This window comes from Triturus cristatus, chromosome 3_2 (genome assembly GCF_964204655.1).
Source record: "Triturus cristatus chromosome 3_2, aTriCri1.1, whole genome shotgun sequence".
NCBI classification, from domain to species: Eukaryota; Metazoa; Chordata; class Amphibia; order Caudata; family Salamandridae; genus Triturus; species Triturus cristatus.
Window position 1 is genome coordinate 524,929,306 of NC_140584.1, and position 22,907 is coordinate 524,952,212.

Consider the following 22,907-nt stretch of genomic DNA (forward strand, 5'->3'; position numbering starts at 1 on the left):
ATTTGCAACAGTTTTGCTTTGCTGGTATTAAACAATGATGTAAAAAATGTTGCGACAACATCAGGCATTCTTATTGACTCCAATGATTTGCGGAGCTCTGGGGCACCACAAACTCTGTCATAGAGTCCAAAATCTAAATCTTTCAGGATGTTTCTTAAAATGGTACCTGATGATTTTACTGCATCATGTATTCATATTTTGGCAGCAAGAACTTCAGGAGTCAGATCAGCTTATAACATATAAGTGGCCCATTGTTTTTGTTAGACATACAAAAACGAATTCTGTCATTGTACAGTCTCACCAGAAAAATATTGATTTCATTATTATGGATCAATACAGTTTCACCAATGTTGACCATTATTTCTCTGATCTCACTGAGTGTGAACCTGTAGCCAGCACTCAAGAGTGGCTTTAAAACTTCATTTGCTTTTTCAAAGAGTGCAAACTTAACTGAAGGCTGGAGGTTACAATGCTGCTGGGAGCTTATTTTACATTCATATTTTCGAAAGCATGCATGCATGCAGTTCGGGTGGGCATACGAATCTGCTGCATATACATTCACCTTGTTGTTTAGATCCGTTACTGGGCTGAAAACGTCATATTGGAAGAAATTAGCTGCAGATGAAAAAATAAATCCCTTTGAGACTCACATACTCTCTACTTTGTTATTTCATCAATCCCTTTGGCCCTTGTTATGGCTAAACCACAGATAACACATTGAAGATACTCTGCTTTCTGTTCAGTTATTGGGGGTGGAAGAAGGGTAGCCATCGATCTTCTAAGTGGATGGGGAATAAATCTGGTTGTCATTGCTTTTTCTGAAGACTTGAATTCTTTTTGTGATTCACTGGTTTCTGCTATTTTTTTACACTTCATTTCCAGGCTTTTTTCCATTGTATACGACATGTAGCACTTGCTGTTCCAATGATAAAATATTTGATCCTCTTCACCAATCAGTTTAAATCTTTTGTGAACTTCGTCTTGCCATATTTCTACAGCATCTCAAACTCTCTTCTGTCCAGCCACAGTTGATGTTAGATTTTCTTTTGGATTAGTTTGGCATATCATTTTTCTTTATTGAAGGAGTCCCCAGATTTTGTAGTTAGCAACACTCTGTCAGGAGGTATAGATTCTCTGCTACCACCTGATTTGCTTATGTTTATGAATTTGAATCAACAGAAAACCAGAAAAAAAACAATATTAAAATAAATTACCAATATGATTGCTAAAATAAAACCTTATAGAGACGCCATTTTGGAAAATGGTTAAAGGGTTGTTCTGAGCATTTATTTTTGGACTCTATAAGACTACTTGACCCCCAAAACAAATGTTTTGACACCAGAATGAAGTATATAGGTCTCATGGTTCCATAAATATTACATCATTACTGCAACACATCCACCATTTTTAAAAATGCCATCGGTAAACAATTTGCCCCGGATTAGCAATGTCTATCTAAGCTAAATTACTTCTCTAATGATACAAAAACACAAATCAAAAATGAAAATCCCAAGACAACAATTGTTTTATGGCCATATATCAAGGGGCCAGGACTACTAGGCCCTTTGATCAATAATCCTGCCACAAAGGACAGCTTTCAACTGTGATCTGTGGAATACGGATGTTGGGTGTGGTTTTTGCTTGTATGATAACATTTTGGGGATCAAAATATAGCGATAAGCAAATATCGTGGCAAGAATATCGGTAACCAAAACATCAAATTGACATACTTTTATGTAAACCACAAAAATACAGAAAATAAAATATTGTATACCTGAATATTGCCAAAAAATAGGGCAATTCTATCCATCCATCCATCCATCCATCCATCTATCTATCTATCTATCTATCTATCTATCTATCTATCTATCTATCTATCTATCTATCTATCTATCTATCTATCTATCTATCTATCTATCTATCTATGAGCCTATTATGAGTTTGGTGGTGCAGGAGTTTAACCGCCCCACTCCTGCACCGCCAAACCCGTGTATGAAACGCCCATCAGATCAGTTTTCTCCTAGTCTGGGGTGGTTCTTTGGTGTTCCCAGGGTGGTGCCTATAAAATAGGCAACGCAACAAGAACATCAATGACAGTATCTACAAGGCACGGACTGCTGCAATCCATGTCTTGGAGGCACTTGTGAACTTGTGAGCATGCACACGGGGGACACATGTGCATCTAGATGGCGTGAGGCACCGGGGGTACTGTAGGGTCCCCTTTGTTTCCTCACCACCAAACTTTTAGAAAAGACTCTTGATGAGAGCATGAATTGGTGACACCATGTCACTAGACGAAAATTAAAACTAGGTCATTAGACAGGGGAATTATTGAAGTTACATACTCATCTCCCCAGTAACACAGCTATATACCAGTCAAGCACTGGGGGTAGCCCTATACAGGGCAGAGTTATGGGGACATAAAATGACTAAGGAGCTCGAGCTGGAGGAAAATCCTTTTCCTAGATCAATAATGAGTCTCCCAATATGTAATTGATTCCTCTAAGACTTGACACTGGGTTGAGACCTATCTCAGATCAAACAGAATTAAGACCGTTATTGTTTTGGAGAATGCTATGGGCTACCTAAGAGCTGTACTTATACTGTGGTGGTCTAGTGGAAATCCTTAACAACCCCTGTTCTGTGCGATTCCCTTGGATTAAACATATAAGAGAAAGTTTCAAGGGTGATTGGTCTTGTTGACCTCTGGAGTGTTCCAGGGGGTTGATGTTCATGTATAGGTGCAAAAGACCTGAAAAACAAATACAGGTCATTCAAGAGCTGTCTAATCTTTTAGCCTCTTATGAACACAGCACTTTGTTTCTTTCTACAGCATAAAGATTCATATTTCCTAGAATCATTTCTGGATACTGTTGAACCTAGGATGGCCAAAAAGCTGTATGTACAATTCAGGTTTGGTACTCTGCCTCTGGATTAATTTATACCAGGCTGGTCAGGAGTAGACAACCCCAAGGATCAGAGCTGCCCTAGTTGCAGGCATAACAAAGAATCGGTGTCCCACTTGTTTTTCTCCTACCTTTCTAAATCAAACCCAGGTCAAAATGGTTTGCTCCTATTTGTAGGATTCTGGGCACTAGAAACCATGAGCTGGGTCTCGGGAACTTACAAACTAACCCAGCCACCCCCACCCCCCTTTGGTTTTTGCAGTTTCAAGATTCCTCATGATTTCCTGGTTTTTAAGAAGGCGTAATATTCTCACATCAGGCCCGTTTTATTATATGCGATTAATTTTTTCAAGGTCATGGGAGTAATAATATATGATTATTTTTAAAATTTCTTATAATTAGATTATACTCATTTACAGCTAATGAATGTTTTAACTTTTGATTGTCTGTATGTGTAAAGTTATTTATGTATCTCTTTTACGGTATCACAAAAACAGAAATAAAGTGTAATATCATGATGATTATTAATTATAATGCAAATAAAATTAACAAAAATTAATATAGAACAAAGCAAATATCAAATTATATTTAAAAGACTAAATAAATACAAAATAACAACATTCAAATATAAATAAGAAATGGTAACGTATATGCTTTATCAATAATCTGAAAATAAATTTAAAAATGAAATAAATATGAACAACCCTAACTAATAAGAAATGGTAAACTATATATTTTATAAATAATTTTTAAAGTATTTAAAAAATGAAATAAATATTAACAACCCTAACTAAACAACAGTAGAACTATGAAGGAGTTAGATTTACTCTGCACACTTCCTCATAAGCAATGGTAGATAAATTGTTGGATGTTGGATGGATTAGATTTATAATTCTAACTCCAATTTAAACTACAAAAGGAAAAGTGTTGGATTTTGAAGGGGTTGGGTTTACTATTTCCTCTCCAGCATAAGCAAAAATAGTGAAAATGTTGGACATTCGAGGGGTCAGATCTTCTGTTTCATCTCCTATTTTATGTAAATAAGCATATTCAACATAAATAAATATATTAATTTAATATAAATTCAATTAAATTCACTTTTAAACTTAAATTTTTATATTTCAAATAAATAAAACATAGAATAAATATGTAAAATGTATTCACTGCTTACCCTACTAACCACAAAAACACACCCCAACAAAATATTGAAAATAGTAAATCATTATAAAAACAAAACATTATTAATAATAAATCAATAATGAATTGAAATAAAGAAAATTGAAAATCATAAATATAAATTTCATTCATCAATGTCATAGTTAAATCAATAGAACGAACAGTTAACAATTCATTAAAAAACAGATTAAACTATCTATTAATAATTAATGTATATACTTATTTATCAATGAATTAAATAAATTATAATAACATGTATTATTATGTCAAATGTTATACTTTACATGTTAAATAAAGTCCCAGCCTAATCCCATACAAACCCAACAAACCACTACTAAATTAAACATTGCTAACGACATCTGAAAATATTTTTACTTCACATTAAAAATTACAAACTATACTGAAAACTAAATACAAATATTATAATACTTATCCAAAAAATTTAAAAACAATATTCTATACAACTATATTAAATAATCATTATATACAACAATAAAAAACACACTAAATTATATACCTAAAAAACATTATATCCCTATCTTCCATATTCTATCTTACGATATTGAAAATAAATTTTTTACACAATTTTTGTGTATCACAATATTTTTTTTCACAATATTTTCGTAATTCACTGTCTCGCTAAATATGCCTTGTGCTGAGCATCACTAAACCCAAAACCTGTTGGTCATGAAAATTAGTTCTTCGCAGTTATTATTGATGCACATTGTCACATAGCTTTTACACGTACTTCATCCTAATCCCCTGCCACCAGGCCTCTATGTGAAAAGTATTTGCCAGCACACAATTAGGGCTTGAATGACGGTTTGGCCTTCAGTCACACTTTGGACCCAGTATCCCTGCCCCAAACCAGATATTTGTACGTAGTGTGAAATTTGTCAATAGCCCGAGTCCCATCTCTGTGCCCTATAAGCCCACTGTCAAAGCTTCTAAACATGACCAATAAACACTGGAAACAGGCTGTAACTGCTGGCCAGGACCTACACCAATCCTCCCATTTCCAAAATAACATAGGGCACAGCTTTCAACCTCAAGATAAGCAGGCTTTGGCCCATTTGCGCCAATGCAAAGCTCTGTTGCGTTACAGTGACTGCCAGCAAGAACCGGCAACACAAGATCTACGCTTCGCACTACAGCACAGTTACATTGCGAAGCTCCAGCAATGACTGTCCATGATGCCTGACAGGATTTTCACACTACAGCGATGACTGTCGCCAGACCCGTCCTGCTCTTGGCGCTACTGTAATGACCATCTGTGACACCCTCCCTGACTCTCTCACTGCTCCTTACGACTTCTACGAACTGGACTCTTTATGCCAGACTTTGATAAGATAACCTATTCAGCAGGGTTAACCTGGTCCCTGTATCTCGCTCCATCAAAGACAGGCTGAACTTGGAAGCAGCGCTTTGTGCTTTTAAGCATATTAGTTACCTAACAAATTACATATCTACTGATTGGATTTTTGTTGTTTTGGTGTCAAATAATTTATTAAATTTGACAATTTGTCAATTTTTCTAAATTAGTGTGGGATTTTTATGGTGTTGTGTTTTACTTTATTACTGTGTGTGTGTTGCATAAATACTTTTACACATTGCCTTGAATTTAAGCCCGCTTGTGTGCCTGGCTGCAAGAGGGTTCAACACAGGTTAATTTAACGACTTTTGTGGTTCACCCTAACAAAGACTGCGGCAATTTATTGAATGGGGATTGCACCCCCTCAACAAAAAAACAATTTCTCACAGCCTGCAAAGGTAAAATGATCAACCAAACTCATCCATTTAAGAATGAATGTACCATTTAAGAAACCTTGTACCCTAATTTGGCCTTTATTGAAGAGGAGGAGCTTTCCACAAACAGAATAGTTAGCTTGCAAATCGTGAATTAAACAAAGGACAAAACAGTCTCGGACAATCAGATTTGAGTTTTCATTAGCAATTCCGTTCATTGACCATATTTGACAAGACACATAGATTTTTCTTTTTGCAAATTTCTTAAATGCTGTTTTTATGATTTTTTTTACTGCATTGGAATTCAGTAACGGCAGTCAGAGGGTGTAAACAAACTTTTTGTCCATCCACTCTATACGTTGCTCATCTTTAATCAATCTGCACAAGACTTTAAACGACTTAGTTGAGGTGTGTATAACACATGTTTTTCTAGGGCGCATGTTAGGTATCCGTTGCGCTTTACAAACTAAAATAAAAATTAATAAATAAATGAACGCGTTTTCCAAGGATCTGTCACATTTGTTAAAAATGTAATATGAGTAAAATGAGCACAAAGGAACACTGTATACAAATGAGATTCATGGCGGCCATCTGACCTGATGCCCCTGTGATGTCCATTGCCTTCAGATTTCTGGCCTTTATTATGGTAATTGTTAGTCTCCCAGCAGTAGGAAGGTAGCAGAGTGAAAACATCAAGTCTCCAAGGTCCACGTTGTCCTAGCAAACAAAATGGATATACAAAGTTTAGAACTTCAGTGATAAACAGATATGTGGATTGAACGTCACTTTCATCAGAGACTGGTGATTATGAAGACTTTTTTCTTTTAAAGGCAAATACATTCCAAAGAGAATAATAATTCTGAACTAGATTAACAATTCTATCTCAAAAACTCAAAATGTAGCATTCATATTTACACTTGCACTCTATTTAAATTATCAAAATTCGAATGGAGAACTTTGAATGATATATACACCCTATGGTAGATCCGAGCAGATGGATTACCGAGACGTGTGTCTCGATCCAGTTTAAATTTCTATTAAAACCAATCCGGCATATTAAAATGTCACCGATGCATGTCTCTTGTCTGACAGGTCCATCTTCCAAGAAATGTAAACAAACATGTCATGGATAATTAGTTAGGCTTGTCTAGATATTGTTAATAACATTTCGCCGGTTACAGTTTATCTCAAGAGACATATTTCTAAACTCAAAGAAAATAATGCATCCTAAAAATGTGAAGTTAATCCGCAAAATGAAAGCATCTCAGAAAATTAATTATTGCATTTCAACGTGGTTGATCAAAGCAGTCCATGGCAATAAACCGCATACATCCCTTCATATGTTAACATATATCTTTTACTTTGCCAATATAAATATTACTTTTGTTATGCAAGGAAACAGCTGTATGCTGTTAAAATGAAATTGATGATGCATTCTGTAAGTGGGAAACAGATCTGCAAGTTGGTCCTCCCAACTATTATTAAAACCCGTCATCGAAGCTTATTGTAATGTCATGAACACAAGACTGCCCCCTTCTTTACTTACTATGGTGTGACTGATTTCGACAAACATGCTGTGTCCAAAGATAATTATATGTTATCTCCCATATATTAAAAAAAGGCAACAGAGAGTAGGCTGGACAATGGGCGTAAATTGAAATGGATAGCGTAATCCTGACAAGAATTCAGGCATCTCGTGCATTGCAGACAGCCTAAACTTTCTGGGGCATATTATCAAGAACGGCGTTAAAATTATCGCCGCTTTAGCGGCAGGAAACTGCTGCTAAAGCGGCGATAATGGGCTTGATAATATGCCCTTGAGAATTCCAATAGAAGCCCAGGTTCACACCGGAACCTGGGCTTCTATTGGAATTCTCAAGGGCATATTATCAAGCCCATTATCGTTGCTTTAGCGGCAGTTTCCTGCCGCTAAAGCGGCTATAATTGTAAAGCCGTTCTTGATAATATGCCCCTCTGTGTCCCTGCTCCAGGGAGTTCTGACCTTTATCTGTTGTCTGGTAGGAACCTTGAGACCTTTAGAGAGACCCCACCCTCTTCTTATGACACTTGCCCTCATTTAGGGGTGCAGACACAAGCAGATGTGGGCCTCTTTGTAATTGTGTAGAGGCTCTTGGGTGGCAGGCATTGATTGATTTGTGCCTTATTTATTTATTTAAGCAATTTGTAGAGCACACAAATACTCTTGGGTGTCTCGGCACTGCGGACTGTGTAGAAGATCAAACCTGGAACAGGTAGTTATTAGTTAAAAAGTCATGTCTTTACGAGTTTCCTAAAGGCAAACAGGGTAGGGCAGGTTTTATTGTGAAGGGGAAGGGTGTTCCACAATTTGGCGGTGGCAACGGTGAATCTTCTGTCACCCCAGGACACTTTTTTAGTTCGAGGGACCTTCAGGAGGTTGGCAACTGATGAGCGCAAGGGTCTGTTGGGCGTGTAGGCACTCAAAGCCTTTTTCAAGAACTCAGGTCCAATATTGTGGATGGCTTTGAATGCGATGCAAAGTGCTTTGAATTTAATTCGGCTTCTTATAGGTAGCCAGTGGAGTTTTCGGACTACCTTTGAAATTGGTTGATACTTGGGGTGCTTGTTAGCATTCTAGCAGCCGAGTTCTGCATCATCATCCGTAGTCTATTTATGACCTTCTTCTGAGCATTGAGGAAGACACCATCACAGTAGTCAATTTTTGACATAACTAGGGTGCTGATAAGGGTTTTTCCGGCACTGGATGGAACGAATGGTAGGAGTTTTTTTTACCATCCTAAGGGTATAGAAAGATGAGGAGACAAGTGCATTGGCATGGAATTTCTGACTTTCGAGACGGGGGCGGTGGTGGTCTCAAATTGGCTGGCCACCAAGAAGGGGACCATGCAGGAAAAAGATTACCAAAAATCAATACCTCCGTTTTATCAGAGTTTAACTTTCGGCAGTTGTTGGCCATTCAAGTACTGATGGCCAACAATCCGTCTTGGAAGCTGGCTGCAATTGCTCCTCTGACGTTATGGATTGCGAGCACCAGTTGGGTGTCATCGGCGTAAGATGTCACACCCATCCCGTGGGTTTTGATGACCCTAGCCAAGTCTGACACATAGATATTAAATAAGGTCGGACTCAAAGATGATCCTTGTGGCACACCACACAGGAGGGCAAATGGAGAAGACTTAAATTTGCCGAGACTCACTAGTTGTGTGCGGTTAGAGAGAAAAGAGGCTAGTAGAACTTTAGCCCTATGTTTGATGCCGATAGTTGAGACACAGTCGATCAGTGTAGCATGGTCGACTGTGCCAAAGGCTGCTGATAGATCTAGAAACACTAGAACAGCAGCACGACCTTGGTCTAGTACTGTCCTGATTTCGTCTGATGCTTTAATGAGGGCAGTTTCTGTACCATGGCCTTTTCTAAAGCCGAATTGCGTATCGTCCAGTAGGTTGTTATCCTCAGTGTATTGGGCCAACTGCGAGTTCATTATTTTCTCAAAGATTTTTGTTGGGAGTTGGAAGGCTTGCGATAGGTCGGTAGTTATTTGTTTCTGCTGGATCAAGGTTCTGCTTCTTCAGCAGCGGCTTGATGATAGCCTTCAGGTGCTGCACTTTCAATGGATCTCTGTATCCCTCTGCTGGAACTCTTGCAACTGCTAAGACTTACTGGGTTCCCACAGTAGTGGGGAGTTGTTTCCTCAGTTGCTCTTCTGTTGCAGAATCCTGCACCCGGTGGCTGTATTCCAAGGTGTTGTCTGCTGCTACGATCATGGCTTTAAATTGCTACATTGGCCTTTTCCCATTTTCCTGAGATGCCCTTAACAGGTTTCAGATGTGTTGAGGATCTACTGACATCCTTTTAAGTTTCGTTCCACTAGGTCTGGCCATGATATCTTGGACAGTATTATTATTCTTCACCCTCTTCTGGACATTAAGGGCAAGATTATCTTGCTGGTTATGTTTGGGGCCTGGACACAACGAATCAGCACTTTCTCCTCCCATGAAGCACTTTTAAACAGACTTATGAATCTATGCACTCGTATAAGTCTTAGATGTGCCACTTCATAATGCTTCTTCGTTTTTTGTTTATTTTGTTGAACAGTCCTTTTCATGATAATCTCTGAGTCTGTGCTATTCCTTCACAACAACCTCTGTCACACAGGGTCACAGCAACAATCAGCACTCCAAGCTGGACATCTATCTTTATTTATGGTTTTCCCTACGTATTTTAGTTTCCAATAGGTGTCATTTCTACATCTGGGTAGTCAGGAGCCACTGAACAGGCCCCCACTGCATGAATCTTCCCTTACAACATGGAAACCTTTATCGTGATTTATATAGCATATAAGACATTTGTATAAGACATCTTTTAGGTGCGCACAAATGGTGCATGTGGCTTAAATTTCAAATGTTGTTTTGCATGGAAAGCATTTTCTCTCTCACATTGGATAAAACACTGCGACAAAATCTGATGAACAGAAGTCAGATGTCAGAAGCAAAAATCAACTGATTTTTATGTTTTGTATGTATTTTTATAGAGGTGTACATCAATTGGGTTCTTACACAATGGAAATACTTTCCACATATTTCCAATTCTAGTACGTGGCTGGAAGTTGTACCAGAAATTGTGTTTTCTGTGCTTTATTCTTGCTTCATTCCAGAATGGGTCACGCTACACTTTAGCTGTCACATAACCATGGCATCGAGAGGCAACATGGTGCAATACTATTATTTCGAGATGGCTCCCTGGGGTTACTGCTATTGCCTGTGCAGCCTTCAAAGATTAGCAGAGCTAACACCAGGGAGCAGTGAGTAGCAGACAGTGAGGCCATATTTGTTGCATACAGGCTCCATGCTTGTACATGGTGGAAATAGAGGAGGTCGGAAGAGCCTCAATGTGCGGCCTTGAACTGCAATAGCATACTGAGAGGGTGGGGAAGATGAGATTACTAGGAGAGGCAGAGAGAGCGGGAGCATGTGGGGGTGTTGCAGTAATGCTTGGGGAGAAAGATAAAACAGGAGAACGGACAGAGGTAGAAAGAAGGGCGATTCACAACCAAAATACCATACAATCCTACAAAAGTGGAAGAGGTGTGGTGCAGCGGCCAGGGTGCCTGACTCCGGACCAGTGGTGTAACGAAACTTGAGGGGGCCCCCCTGCAAAGTATCTGAAGGGGGCCCCACACGCTCTGGACCCAGTCAGGAGCTCTCATGCCAGGCACCTGCCATCTGTTCACAGTGCTTGAGGGCCCCCCCTGGAGCTCGGGCCCCTGGTCTCTGCACACCAGAGGCGGTAGCGGCTGTTGTTAAACCTCTGTCTGGTTTCAGCTTATGTTTATAAATTAATTTGACATAGTATTTTTTCCTGTTCAATAAGCAATGGCAGCCATAATCCCTAAAAATATTGACTTTACAAAAGTAGAACAAAGACTAGAAGGCAGGCCATCTTCATTTATTCTCCTTGTATCTGAAACAGCATCCCATTGACATTAGAACTGCTCAACCCCCCTGCCATTGAGAAAAAACTAGACAGGCATCTCTTCAAGAAGCATCACCCTCTACAAAGTAGGACCCTCGTTGATGTGTACCTCTTATAGACAATCTTGAACCACAAGCTCTCGCTGATTGTTCATCATTCCTTGCTTCCCACCTATGTTTTTGACATACCAATGCTATAGATGCATGCAAAGAGCTTTAAGAAGGCTGACCAGTCCTCTAGGGCATGTTTTCCATGTCTATCTCATATAAGAACGTCTTACTAGACCGTCTAGAAATAAGGAGGAAGGGCAGGCTGGTAATGGGGAACCTATATGACAGCGAAGACCTCAGCTATGGTCCAAATCCAGTGATTGAATCAATTATAGAAAAAATACTGACAATATATAGTAAAATTGCAATAGAACAGAGCTACTCTGTAAAAAGATGAGCGAGGCAGACAAACCTTGAATGATTACAGGACTTTCTTTTCACAAATAGTGCTGGTGAAGTTATATTTGAACACCTCTGTATGAGCACATTTGTGTTTGTTTGCAGGTTACGGTACTGGTGGTTTACCTGCAGGTGAGTTTTAAGGGACAGTAAGTGTGACATACAGCCTTCAATAGCATTATTTAAAAATGTGGTAAATTTATTTCCCAGACCTCTCAATCTAAAGCACTAAGCTAAGAATCTTTTATGACTGAAGTTGTTCTTTTCACCATTGTCCTTACCATGGTCACGCCATCAATATTTTTACGTACCATCATTTTTTATATACTGGGGCACCTATTCATTTGTCATATTTTACAGTTTCACATACTGTTACCGTGCTAAGAAAGGCAGAGTCTTACTTAGTCGGATTCATTACACCAGAGACCACCAAATTCTTAGATAAAGCATCAGTTTGAGTCATCTGTACAAATTCTTTTCAGAACCCTAATCTGTGCCAAAAAATTCTAAAGATTGTAGAAATGGATCAATGTGTGAGAATAACCATGGTGAATACACCACCTTGCTCTATGCTTAACACTTCTCATGCAAATTAAGCACAACACAACTACCTCCTAACTGGAAAATGTGTGTGTGGTGTTCAAGCTAGTTTCACCCTTAGTTAAATGTCACTGCTTAAAGTGACACAAATCTAAAATAATTTTCAAGGTAAATACTGGACTTTACTTAGAATTTACTTGCGTTGCTACACCACCTGTTTTTTTGTAAATTCTGAGACGAACAACAGGTGGCAGGTGCAGAACTGGTGCACCTGCCACCTGTTGTTTTATGCACACTTCAAAATTTAACCAGCATATTTAAACCTTGGCTCTGTCGATGTTTAAAGATCATTGGCTGGATCCAAATCCTTTCATCCAATCAATTACTTCACCAGGTCCCCCACTAACCATAGATTTGATGATGCAAATAATGACCCTTTGTGAACAAGGGTCCTATGGAGCCAGAATCCCTGATTGCCTAGATCTCTGAGCGATTTCTGGTAGGTCGGTGTTTTTCTGGTCACACTGATGTTTTAGTATGATATTTTAGCGAGGGCTCTGCTTTCTGTCCATGTACTGGTAGCCTCTTGGGGTTTGGGTGTTCTATTTATTAGACACTGTATATCTCCTACACCCCATTACATTTGGATGCAACATGTCTTCTGTGATATGATGACCATGTGCACGCTGCCTTGTGTTTCCCTCAGGAGTGCAGCCATGCTTTGGACATAATCCTCCCAAAACACCATGTACCTTTATTATTATAGTTGAAATGCCCAGGAAGAGCAGACATTTCCTTCAGATAGTGCCATACATTTATGCAAGCATGAATATGACACATGTAGAAGGCAGTCATTTTCAAAGGCATAAATTGGGACATTTTTTAGTGCCACATGCTCCTTAAAACTGAGCTGCCCGTTTGGTGGCTATAAATTCATACACATATCCATATAGAAAGGTGGGTGATCATATAGCATCATACGTCTAGAAACTTCCAAAGTTGTGTGGGAGCTGGCTGAGAAGCTCTGACATCTACAGTGTGGTTTAACTGTGCCAACTACAAACACAGACTGTTGTGGAGAAGCGCCAGCTGCAGAGCAGAGGGTTGGAGTGTTTCCTGCGTTGGAGAACTGATTGCAGTCCTGTACTCCGTTCAGTTGAAGAACTGACTGATTAATACTATGTAGCAAGGTACTTTGTAGACACAGGTACTGTTGGGATCCTGTGCAGGAGCACTGATAGCGGGGCACTTTGTCTGAGCACTACCTCCTGTCTAGTGCAGGCAGTGTTATGTAGAAAAGCTAGCTGCAGTAGTGTCTAGGGACACTGTGTGAGAAGTTGGCCTGGTATATGCTGTCCACTAGTTATAGTGGGTACCTTGCACCAGTCCAAACAACCCCTTATTGATGATAGGTTAAAGACAACCTTTATTGAAAGCTATCCTAGTGGTAGGTATGGAGAGCAGCCTTCAGGCTAAGTCTTGAAGGAATGTAAAGCAGCTTGTTTTACCAGTCTATTACCTCTTGAGTGGCTAAACGAAAGGAAACCACACCGGGTATATATATAAAATATATGTATTTATTACTAAACACACCCTACTAGTCTCTTTATGAGGCTAGAGGTCAAAATACAAAAGTTACAAATATTACAGTAAAGTAGCACAAATACATGTTAGGCCCTAGGGGCGAGCCAAACCATATACTAAAATAGTGGTAGAAGGACACCGACTTAACTAGATACAAGGCCTAGAGCCTGTAGAATCACTGAGACCCTAAGGAACCACCCAAGGTAGTGACACAGGGGACCCACGGGGGCCGTGTGCAGTGTGAGAACACAGCCGCGAGCTCCCGTTAACTTCTATGAGGAAAGTCGCGGTTAGATTTTTAAAGATAAAGGACACTTAGAGATGAACTAGAAACACACCTTTTGGACTTAGACAGTTCTACAGTCAACACCCACGGGAGCTCCGGAGTACTCGAGTTACCTCACCCAGGGAAGCCGGGTGCATAGGTGTCAAATGGTGTTGTGTCGTGTCATCGTTTTCAATTGAAGCTGGCGAAGAAGTGCTGCTGCCGGGAAGATGCAAAGTGTCCGAAGAGATCCAAGCCTGGATCAAAGATGTGAAGAACCTGAAAGCAGAGGGGACAGAGTCTGAGTCACTTGCCAGTGACCAGGGGCACGATCGATGAATGCCCACCGATGTCGGGTGTTTCAGGTGAAGAAGGTGAAGCTTGACTCTTCAGCCACAAGGACTAGAAGGCGTCAAGGATGACCAGGAGCTGGATTCAAGCTGTCCCACAAAGGATGTCGAGTGCTGCAGCGTTGGTGCCCGGATTGGACACAACAAGCCTTGGCAACAGCAACCCACGCAGAAAGGAGAAAGATGCTTCGGTGTGGACCAGCAAGGTCTGAGGGACTCCCCCAGCAAGGAGGAGTGAGGGCACATCTGGAGCAACCAGGGAACCCCAAAGAAAGTCAGAGTTACCTTCACAGAGACCCACCAGTTGACGGACCAGGGATCGCGAAGGGACCTCAAGAGGAATCACAAAATGGCGGCCCACGAGTCTCCCGGGGTGACTAGGTCAACAGTCTTTGGTGGATTCTCTGCTTGGGGTCTGGGCTACAAGTAACTCAATGCACAGTCTCAGGGAACGTCGAGAAGCTGATTCACTTGCAAATGTGCACGGTGTCCAGGGGTTCCAGTTCCACATTACTCACGAGGACTGTGGGTCTTAGCTTTGCTGGGGACTCGGGTCGGCCTCTGGGAAGTCTGTAAATCCACCTCTGGTGTTGCAAAGTCTTCGGCGTCCAGCGGGAGCTTCGGAGATGCAGCCTTGGCAGATGCTTCTTTGGTACCTGCCAAGCAGGGGAGTAACTCCTTTACTCCAAGGGAGCCTCTTCAGTCACCTGGCGTTGAACAGATCGTCGAAGGTCCAGGATTCAGTTGCAGAGTTTCGTTCAGGAATATCTAAAGTCCTGTTGCCAGGGGTTCATACACATACACACACTGGCTATAGGGCTGGAGTGTGATGGTACTGCTGGTGTAAGATGCTGTAATTTCTGGTGGAAGTATGGCTGATTACTCTGGTGGTGAAGTCTTTGCTTTTCTCAGGTTATGGAGTTTGTGTAGGAGGTTTGCTGCCAGGTGAGTTAAATGGGTTTTTCTCTTAAGCACTTTGATTGATTGTACCAAACTTTGAATTCCCTCTTGACAATAACGTGGATGACCATAACATATAAACTTCTTACCTGCAGCCACAAGGGACATGTCTTGTGTTTCAACGGACCTTATAAGGCAAACATGTGGGGATCGTACTGACAATAACATTCCATTACTGTAATTCCATTTAAAATCTGACACAGGTCCCACTCACTGTCTGCGTCCATGCATGAATGGTACTCTTAGGCCTGTAACCAAAGCTATGGTTTCCATCATTCAGTCCAACTGAGGACCATTGCACAGTATCCAATGCACTGTTTGTGCAATGTTTCATTCACAAACAGTGGGGCCTACAATCGGCTCTTTCACAGCAGTGTTTCAAGCAAAGACAAAAGCCCAGGATTTGAGTGATCAACCATCCTCCCCAACATGCTATCAGTCAGCACTCCTTCTTTGGTGCTTGCATTGCTAGCAAGCTCCCCTTGCAGCAGCAGTCAGGGAATATGAAGTGCCAATGAGTGTGCCTGGATTCCCTCTTTACTAGTCTGGGGTACAACTCGAAGAGTACACACCTCAGTTTCGAGCAATTAATGGTTGTGTGAGAGAATATGCCTCATCTATCCATGTTTTCCCCATGCTAGTACTCATCCTATTAACTACTTTCTTAGATGTGTCTAAAAATATTGTGAGTGCGCCCTGATCCTGCGCACAAAATAGGTCCATGTGCTGTTATGGCTTATCTTCTACTGATTACAGTAGCATTTTTACACAACAATATAGAAAACTAGCATAGACTATTTTACGCTAAGAACAATCTAAAATCTATTGGATATCAGCTAAATAACTCAGTGTTATGGCCTTGCTGTTCCAACACTTCAGCTGTTATTTTTTCCCCATCAGGCAGACCTGTATCACGACCATGGTGAAATTTAATATGCTCATAAAGGTAAAAGTGTTACAGCAAACAAATGATGGACGGAATGCTGACAATGCAAACATTCTCCCCCCGTCAAACCGGTCCTAGGATGCTTGTTTCCAGTCCAGAGAGGACCTGGCTTGGCAGTTCGGGCTGGACTGTTCCCATGAGGCACAGGGTCAAGACTGATTTGCATATGGCAACATTCAATATAGAATGGCATGGTGAGCAAAAAAACGATGGATTTAGGCACAGATCTCTGTACTGGGGTGAATGTATGACATTGTTCTGCATTCTGTCCATCAACTGTTGTTTTTGCACATAGGTAAGAGGGCATTAATGCAGACATGCAGCTTAGATTTCTGGCAAGTTAACGTGGCCATTAATTTTCACAAGGATGGTAAAACTACAGTGGTTATTACTGGCACTATCTTTAATAATCTCAAAAACAACACTGTCTGCTATAGAAATTGTGTTTAATATTAACTGAAGAGTTACTGGAGAGTTCTTACTTCAGATCCTCTGTGTGAATAATTAATTCTGAAATTAGTAGTTGAAGGTGCAGCAAATAATCGTGGAGTTGCATCCCCTAAAAACACGTTTCTTTCAAAACATTTTTTCCACTGGTGTAAGGAAAGTTGAGGGGGGCCCCTGCAAAGTACACGGAGGGGCCCCCGCTCCGGATTTAATCTGGAGCTCTCAGGCCCGTGTTAGTACAGTGCTGAGGAGGGCCCCTGCAGCTCAGGGGCCCCCGGACTGCAGGGGTTGCGGGGGCTTGTGTTATGCACCTGCTCCGGACCACGGGGTTCACGGTTTGATCCCTGGCGCCGGCGGCAGGTCAGCCCAGCACCATGTGACTCTGGGCAATAGCTCGCTTAATCTTCCCGAGGGCCCCCAGCGCTGGGTAATCACTTCGGAGGTAGCTGTGCGCTTTACAAATTCAAGGTTATTATTATTATTAAAAGGAAAACTAGTTCCTTCACGTCAACAGTGGAACGATAAAAATAACCAGGTCCATATCCAGCTGTCCCACCCATTTTTAGTTTTTAATGCCCACAGAGCTGACATTACTACTCCTCATGCAATGTTTCAACATCTGTATATGAAGGATCTGAACGTTCCCAGTTCACACTAGTTTGTTTGAATAAAGAAAATTATGTTAAAAATAAAAAATGTCGACCACCTCAATTATTTACAGTTTAACCTTATTCTATACAATACAACTTTGATTATGTGAAATAATAAACAAAGGACAATCCAAGAACGGATGACAATGACAGTATGGAACAAAATGGATGCATTTAGATGTAATTTCCTGCCACCTCAAACAAGCAGCTCTCATTTTCTATTAAATGTTATCAGTGCCCATGGCAGATATAAAAGAGAGGGAGGAAAAATCAATGAACACCATTAGTTTTATTACTCAGCTCTTAATGTCAGAGGTTTCAATCTAGGATTCTTCTTCCGCCTTACGTAATGTCACCACGACACTGTGGGTTTACATATTCTGAATTAGTATTCCTTGGCATAATTGGCAGAACTTCAGAAGGAATATACTGCACGATTCGGATCAGAGGAATTGAGTAAGTTGTCATGCTTAGTTCACAGCACAAACGAAATCCTCTGTAAGTGATTTTGCAGACTCCAAGCCAATTTGCCAAGGCTTACAGGGAATAAATTAAACAGAAGAAAGTGACTTAAAGATACAATGTCAGAAGTCTTTTAAAGTGTATAAAAATATCAAATAAATAATTGAAGTCCGTGGCACTAAATGGCCGCCTCTTCGATTGCCTCAACAAGTGATTGGTTCTCATCACTGCATACATGACACAATTCTAGACATACATTTCTTAAGATTTGGGCACACTAATTTTCTAGTTGGCAGGCCAAAACTGTGCCGCCAATAAAGAAATGCAACTTTGAATTATGAACAGACATTCTCTTTTATAAGTTTGATTAGTAGAGTTAATTCTATACAATGCTCTTACAGATGACAAGGAACAGGCTCGCAATGGGGCGACGTCTAGCTGCAGTAATTGTAGCAGTAGGTGGTTGGGTGCATAATATCTTAACAACAATAGGTCACAGAGAAGACATTCGTAGACCAGGAGTAAAGAATGAGAACAAAATCTAAATCTTGTATGCTACTTCTTAAAATATCTCTTTATCAAATGTCTTTATAATTTAAAGCATAACACCGAAATCTGTGGCTGGCCTTGAGAAATAACATGGTGTGGTCCATACTCAAAAATGATGTAATTAATGCAAGATCAAAGATCAAAGATGAGAGACATGCAGAGTATAGCTTGAAGTATTTGGGGGCATATCTACAAGGCGGCGATATAAAATTATCTCTGCTTTTGTGGCCATTTTCGGCCGAAAAGGGCCACAAAAGTTTATCGCTATATTAGCAAGGTCACGCTATCGCGTGAAACCTTGCCTTAGCGCCTGAATTCCTAACGCCCATCTTTGCATCTCTAATGAGATGCAAAGTAAGCGGTCCTCCCCAGGATATCGGGAGAAATGTCGCTAAGCGGCATTTCTCCTATTATCAAGCCTCACGCAAAGCAGCATAGCGACAAGAAAAGTAGCGATAACCTCTGTTATCGCTACTTTCCTTACGCCTGCTTTGAAACGGACTTAGCCATGATATCCTATGGAAGGTCGATATCATGGCTAAGTATGTGAGGCCCTATCAGCAAGCCATCGACAAACTTTGTGGGATTATCGCTGGGTTTCCAGTGATAATCTCACGTTTGTCAGTTAGCGCTAGGATTTTTATCGCTTCTGAGATAAGCGTTGCTAATAGTACGCTATCTCAGCGATAAAAATCCACGCTAGCGCTAAGTGTGCTTAGCGATAATTATCGCCGGTTGTTGCTGATATGCCCTTTAGAGAGTAGGCACTTTTCTACAACAAAAAAGTGTGGGCTACAGGGCAAGCAGGAGCTATTGGAACCAGCCGTGGGGGTTGATGCCTTTTACTCCTGGTTTCCCTGGATCCGAATTACTATGGACCCTGAGCAACTGAGCCAAGTATGCCTTTAGTGGTAGAGTGGGTAAAGCCTTCCTAGGCTTATTGGGAGGGAAGGGAGTTACCGGGTTTGAACATAGGCTTACAAGTCAAAATATGTTCAATAGCAGTAATACATGATTGTCCAGTCAAATACTTGCTTCTATGAAAAAAGGAGTATTTATATATGAACCCAAACTAAAATACGGCAGACAAAAACAATACACACTGCCCACTGGGTTCAAGGCTCTATGGCTTCTCCAACGAGTAGCTCATGAGCTACTAGTAGCTCTTCAGCTACCTGTGAGTAGCTTTCCAGTATGGAGCACAGCCTACCAAATTAGAAGCTTTTGTTTGGTTGATTTAATATATGTGGGACTTGGCCCTTTTTGGCTAAAGTTCCCTAAACTGTTTGCTTTTCCCCTAGACCTTTTTTCTGACATGTGTTGCCATCTTAGATGCTCTGGACACTTTGCCACTGCTAAACAGTGTCAAAGTGCAAGTGTTCCCTGTGTAAAGTGTAATGGTGATTGGTTGTCCATTATTGGTATGTTTGCTTTACTAGTAAATTCCCTAGTAAAGTGAACTATGTGTGCCAGGGCTAGTAATGCAAATGCTACTGGTGGGCCTGCAGCACTTATTGTGCCACCCACTCAAGTATCCTTGGAAAGGGAACTCAGGCCTCCCATTGCAGGGCCTGCTTGCAGTTTCCTAAACTGCCATGTTGTTCCGGTAAGTGCACGCACTTACCAGACCCTGCCCTTCCCTTTCCATACACATCAGGCACCCCTATGGTAGGTCTAGGGTACCCCCTGGACAGGGTGCAGTGCATGTGAAAGGTGGGATATGTACCATAGTGTGTGCCATGTCCTGGCAGTGGAATAATCTCCATTTCGTTTTCACTGCTGAAAGGCCATCTTGCCCATTAGAATAGAATCGGGAGGCTGTATAATATGTTTTCCAGCCTATCTCCCCAAAGGCTTAAGATGGAAAGGTGAAGTTTAGTATGCCTGAACTCACCCTGCAATAACACATCTTTTTATGAAGAGGGTTTTTGCATTGTGTGTTTGTAAGCCACTCTTTCAAAAGTGGCTGGGTTTTTGTGCTTTAAACATTTATGTGTGTCTCTGCCTGGTTGTGGATTGACTGGCTAGATTTAGGAAAGCAATAAGATCTGGGGAATGTCTTGACCCAGGGGAGGAGGTGAGACAGCACAGGATGACCTGCATCTGGTGTGTAGGAGGAGGAGTAGGCCTAGAGGTGAAGAGGCCTCGGTTGGTGCTATAAAACAATTGTCCCATCTCCTGCTGAGTGATTGAGAATCCAGACCCCCACTAATCAAAGGGAGAAGGTGTCACTGGTAGGGAGGCACCCAGAACTGGTTTGAGCAGGGGTCAGTGCCCCCTGTAACACAAAGACTTCAAAGTCATTGAGGGGTATAACTATACGAGCTGAAGCCCCTTGATCAAGTGTGAACAAGACTGGAGCTACTTCGTGGATCAAGAGCAACCTTTGCCAAGGAGGAAACAACTGAAGAGACTGCTGGATAGGACTGCTCTTGCTGTGTGATCTGGGGCTGGCCTGCAGATTGCTGTTTCAACCAAGGAAAGCCTGTAGAGACTTTGCTGTGTGCTGTGTCCCCCTGCTTGAAGGACTTTGCTGTGTGCTGTGTCCTGAAGTAACTATCCCCAAGGGCGCAAGGTGAGCTGGATCCCTGTTTGGAAACAGAGGAACACAAAAGTTTCCAGAGAAGACTCTCAGATACACCGTGGGTACGTGTGCTCTGTCTAGCCTGAGACCTTAGAAAGTTGTGCCCTGTGATCTTGGGCACCTGGAGTTCCAAATGAGACTCAGTGACGCACTGTGCGTGTGCTCTATCTAGCCTGAGTCCTTCGAGAGGATCGTCCTGTGAACGTGTGTACCGAGGAGCCAAGTAAGTCTCAGTGATGCTGTGTGCGTGTGCTTGGGGGTAGCCTGAGACTTTCATGTGGATTGGCCCATGATCGTGCACACCAGAAGAGCGAGTGTGCCTCAGCGACGCTGTGTGTGTGTGCTGTGCGCAGCCTGAGACCCTCGCTGGAGGTGCCCTGTGATCGGGGGCACTGGGAGATAAAGTTTGTCTCAAGCAACGCTATGTGCGTATACCTTCTACTGCCTGAGACCTGCGCAAGAGGTGCCCTGTGATCGGGGGCACCGGAGGATAAAGTGTGTCTCAGCGACGCGGAGTGCGTGTGCTTTCTACTACCTGAGACCTGCGCAATTTGTGCCTTGTGAACGTGGGCACAAGAAGATCAAGTGTGTCTCAGTGACACTGCGTGCATGTGTCGTGCGTAGCCTGAGACCCTCGTGAGGAGTTGCCTGGTTATCGTGCACCCGGAGTTCCCATGAGTCTTAGTGACTCTGAGTGCGGGTGTAGTGTGCAGCCTGGGATCTTCTCATTGCCCGGAAAGTCAAAGATTGCATCGGAGACCCAAGTCGCTGGACGAGGAGAGGAGAGTGGGTTTGCGCCCCCCAGGTAACGTGTGTTGACTCCTGGGGTGGGGCACGGGCTCGGAGGGATACGCTCTCGGCCTCTCTCTCTGTCCTGCAGCGCGAGCCTTTGCTTCGGCTCGGATTGAGGCCCATGTGCCAAGGGAGTGGCAGCACCGGGGCCTGAGTGCGAAGCTGCCTTTACTGTGTTCTATTTTACCCGTGTGGTGGGGGGCAACTGTGGCCAGAGACTAACCGCAAGCCAGCACGAGTGGCGGAGAGACCGTCGGAGGCACCGTGAACGGTGCTGGAGTAACTTACTTATTGCATTACTTCTGCGTAGCGGAGTATCTGATGATTGTAGAATGCATTGCTTTATTTCTGCACAACAGACTGCCTGTTTGTCGTATTGCCCATTGCATAAGTTTGCCTAACAAACTGCCTGATAGGTGTGTTACGCATTGCACTAGGTTTGCATAATGAACTGACTGATAGATGTGTTACGCTTTGTCTTAGTCCTGCATCACGATCTGCCGGATTGTCGTATTACGCATTGCAATAGTGTTGCATGCCAAACTGCCGGATATATGTGTTCCGCATTGCATTAGTTTCGCATAAGGAACTGCCTGAATACTGTGTTACAAGTTGCATTGCTTTTTCCTAACTGAGTACCTGAAGGGGGACCATACGCATTGCATTATGGGGGCATAACAGTTTACCACGTTGTTGCTTTACGCATTGCATTACAGTGACAGTACAAATTGCCAGATAACCGTATTAAGATCTGCATTATTCTTATGTTGTGTAGTACCTGACTGTTGCATATTGAACTGCATATTAGGACATTAGGATTACGTAGGATTGTTTAGTTTAGCTCACTAATAATAGGCCAGGGGGACCATTACCCCGACGCATATGTTGGTTTAGTATTGTGTGGTCGCATCGTATGTCGTTTTATAAACATATACTCATTTTCTATGAAACTCGTGTGGAGTCTATTTGTGGTGTCATCATTGGATAGCTGTGAGTGTAATTGCAAATACTTTACACATTAGCCTTGAA

At 41.8% G+C, this 22,907-nt stretch overlaps 1 protein-coding gene across 2 annotated transcripts in view; it reads right to left on the reverse strand.

Annotated features, from left to right (window-relative positions):
* LOC146857653 (synaptotagmin-9-like) overlaps window positions 1-22,907 on the reverse strand; it is an 827,160-nt gene that overhangs the window by 159,911 nt on the left and 644,342 nt on the right. For both annotated transcript variants that reach the window (XM_085648229.1, XM_085648228.1), the window contains exon 4: window positions 6,425-6,545. In XM_085648229.1, coding sequence (XP_085504355.1) covers window positions 6,425-6,545 — 121 coding nt within the window. The remainder of the gene's footprint in view (window positions 1-6,424; window positions 6,546-22,907) is intronic.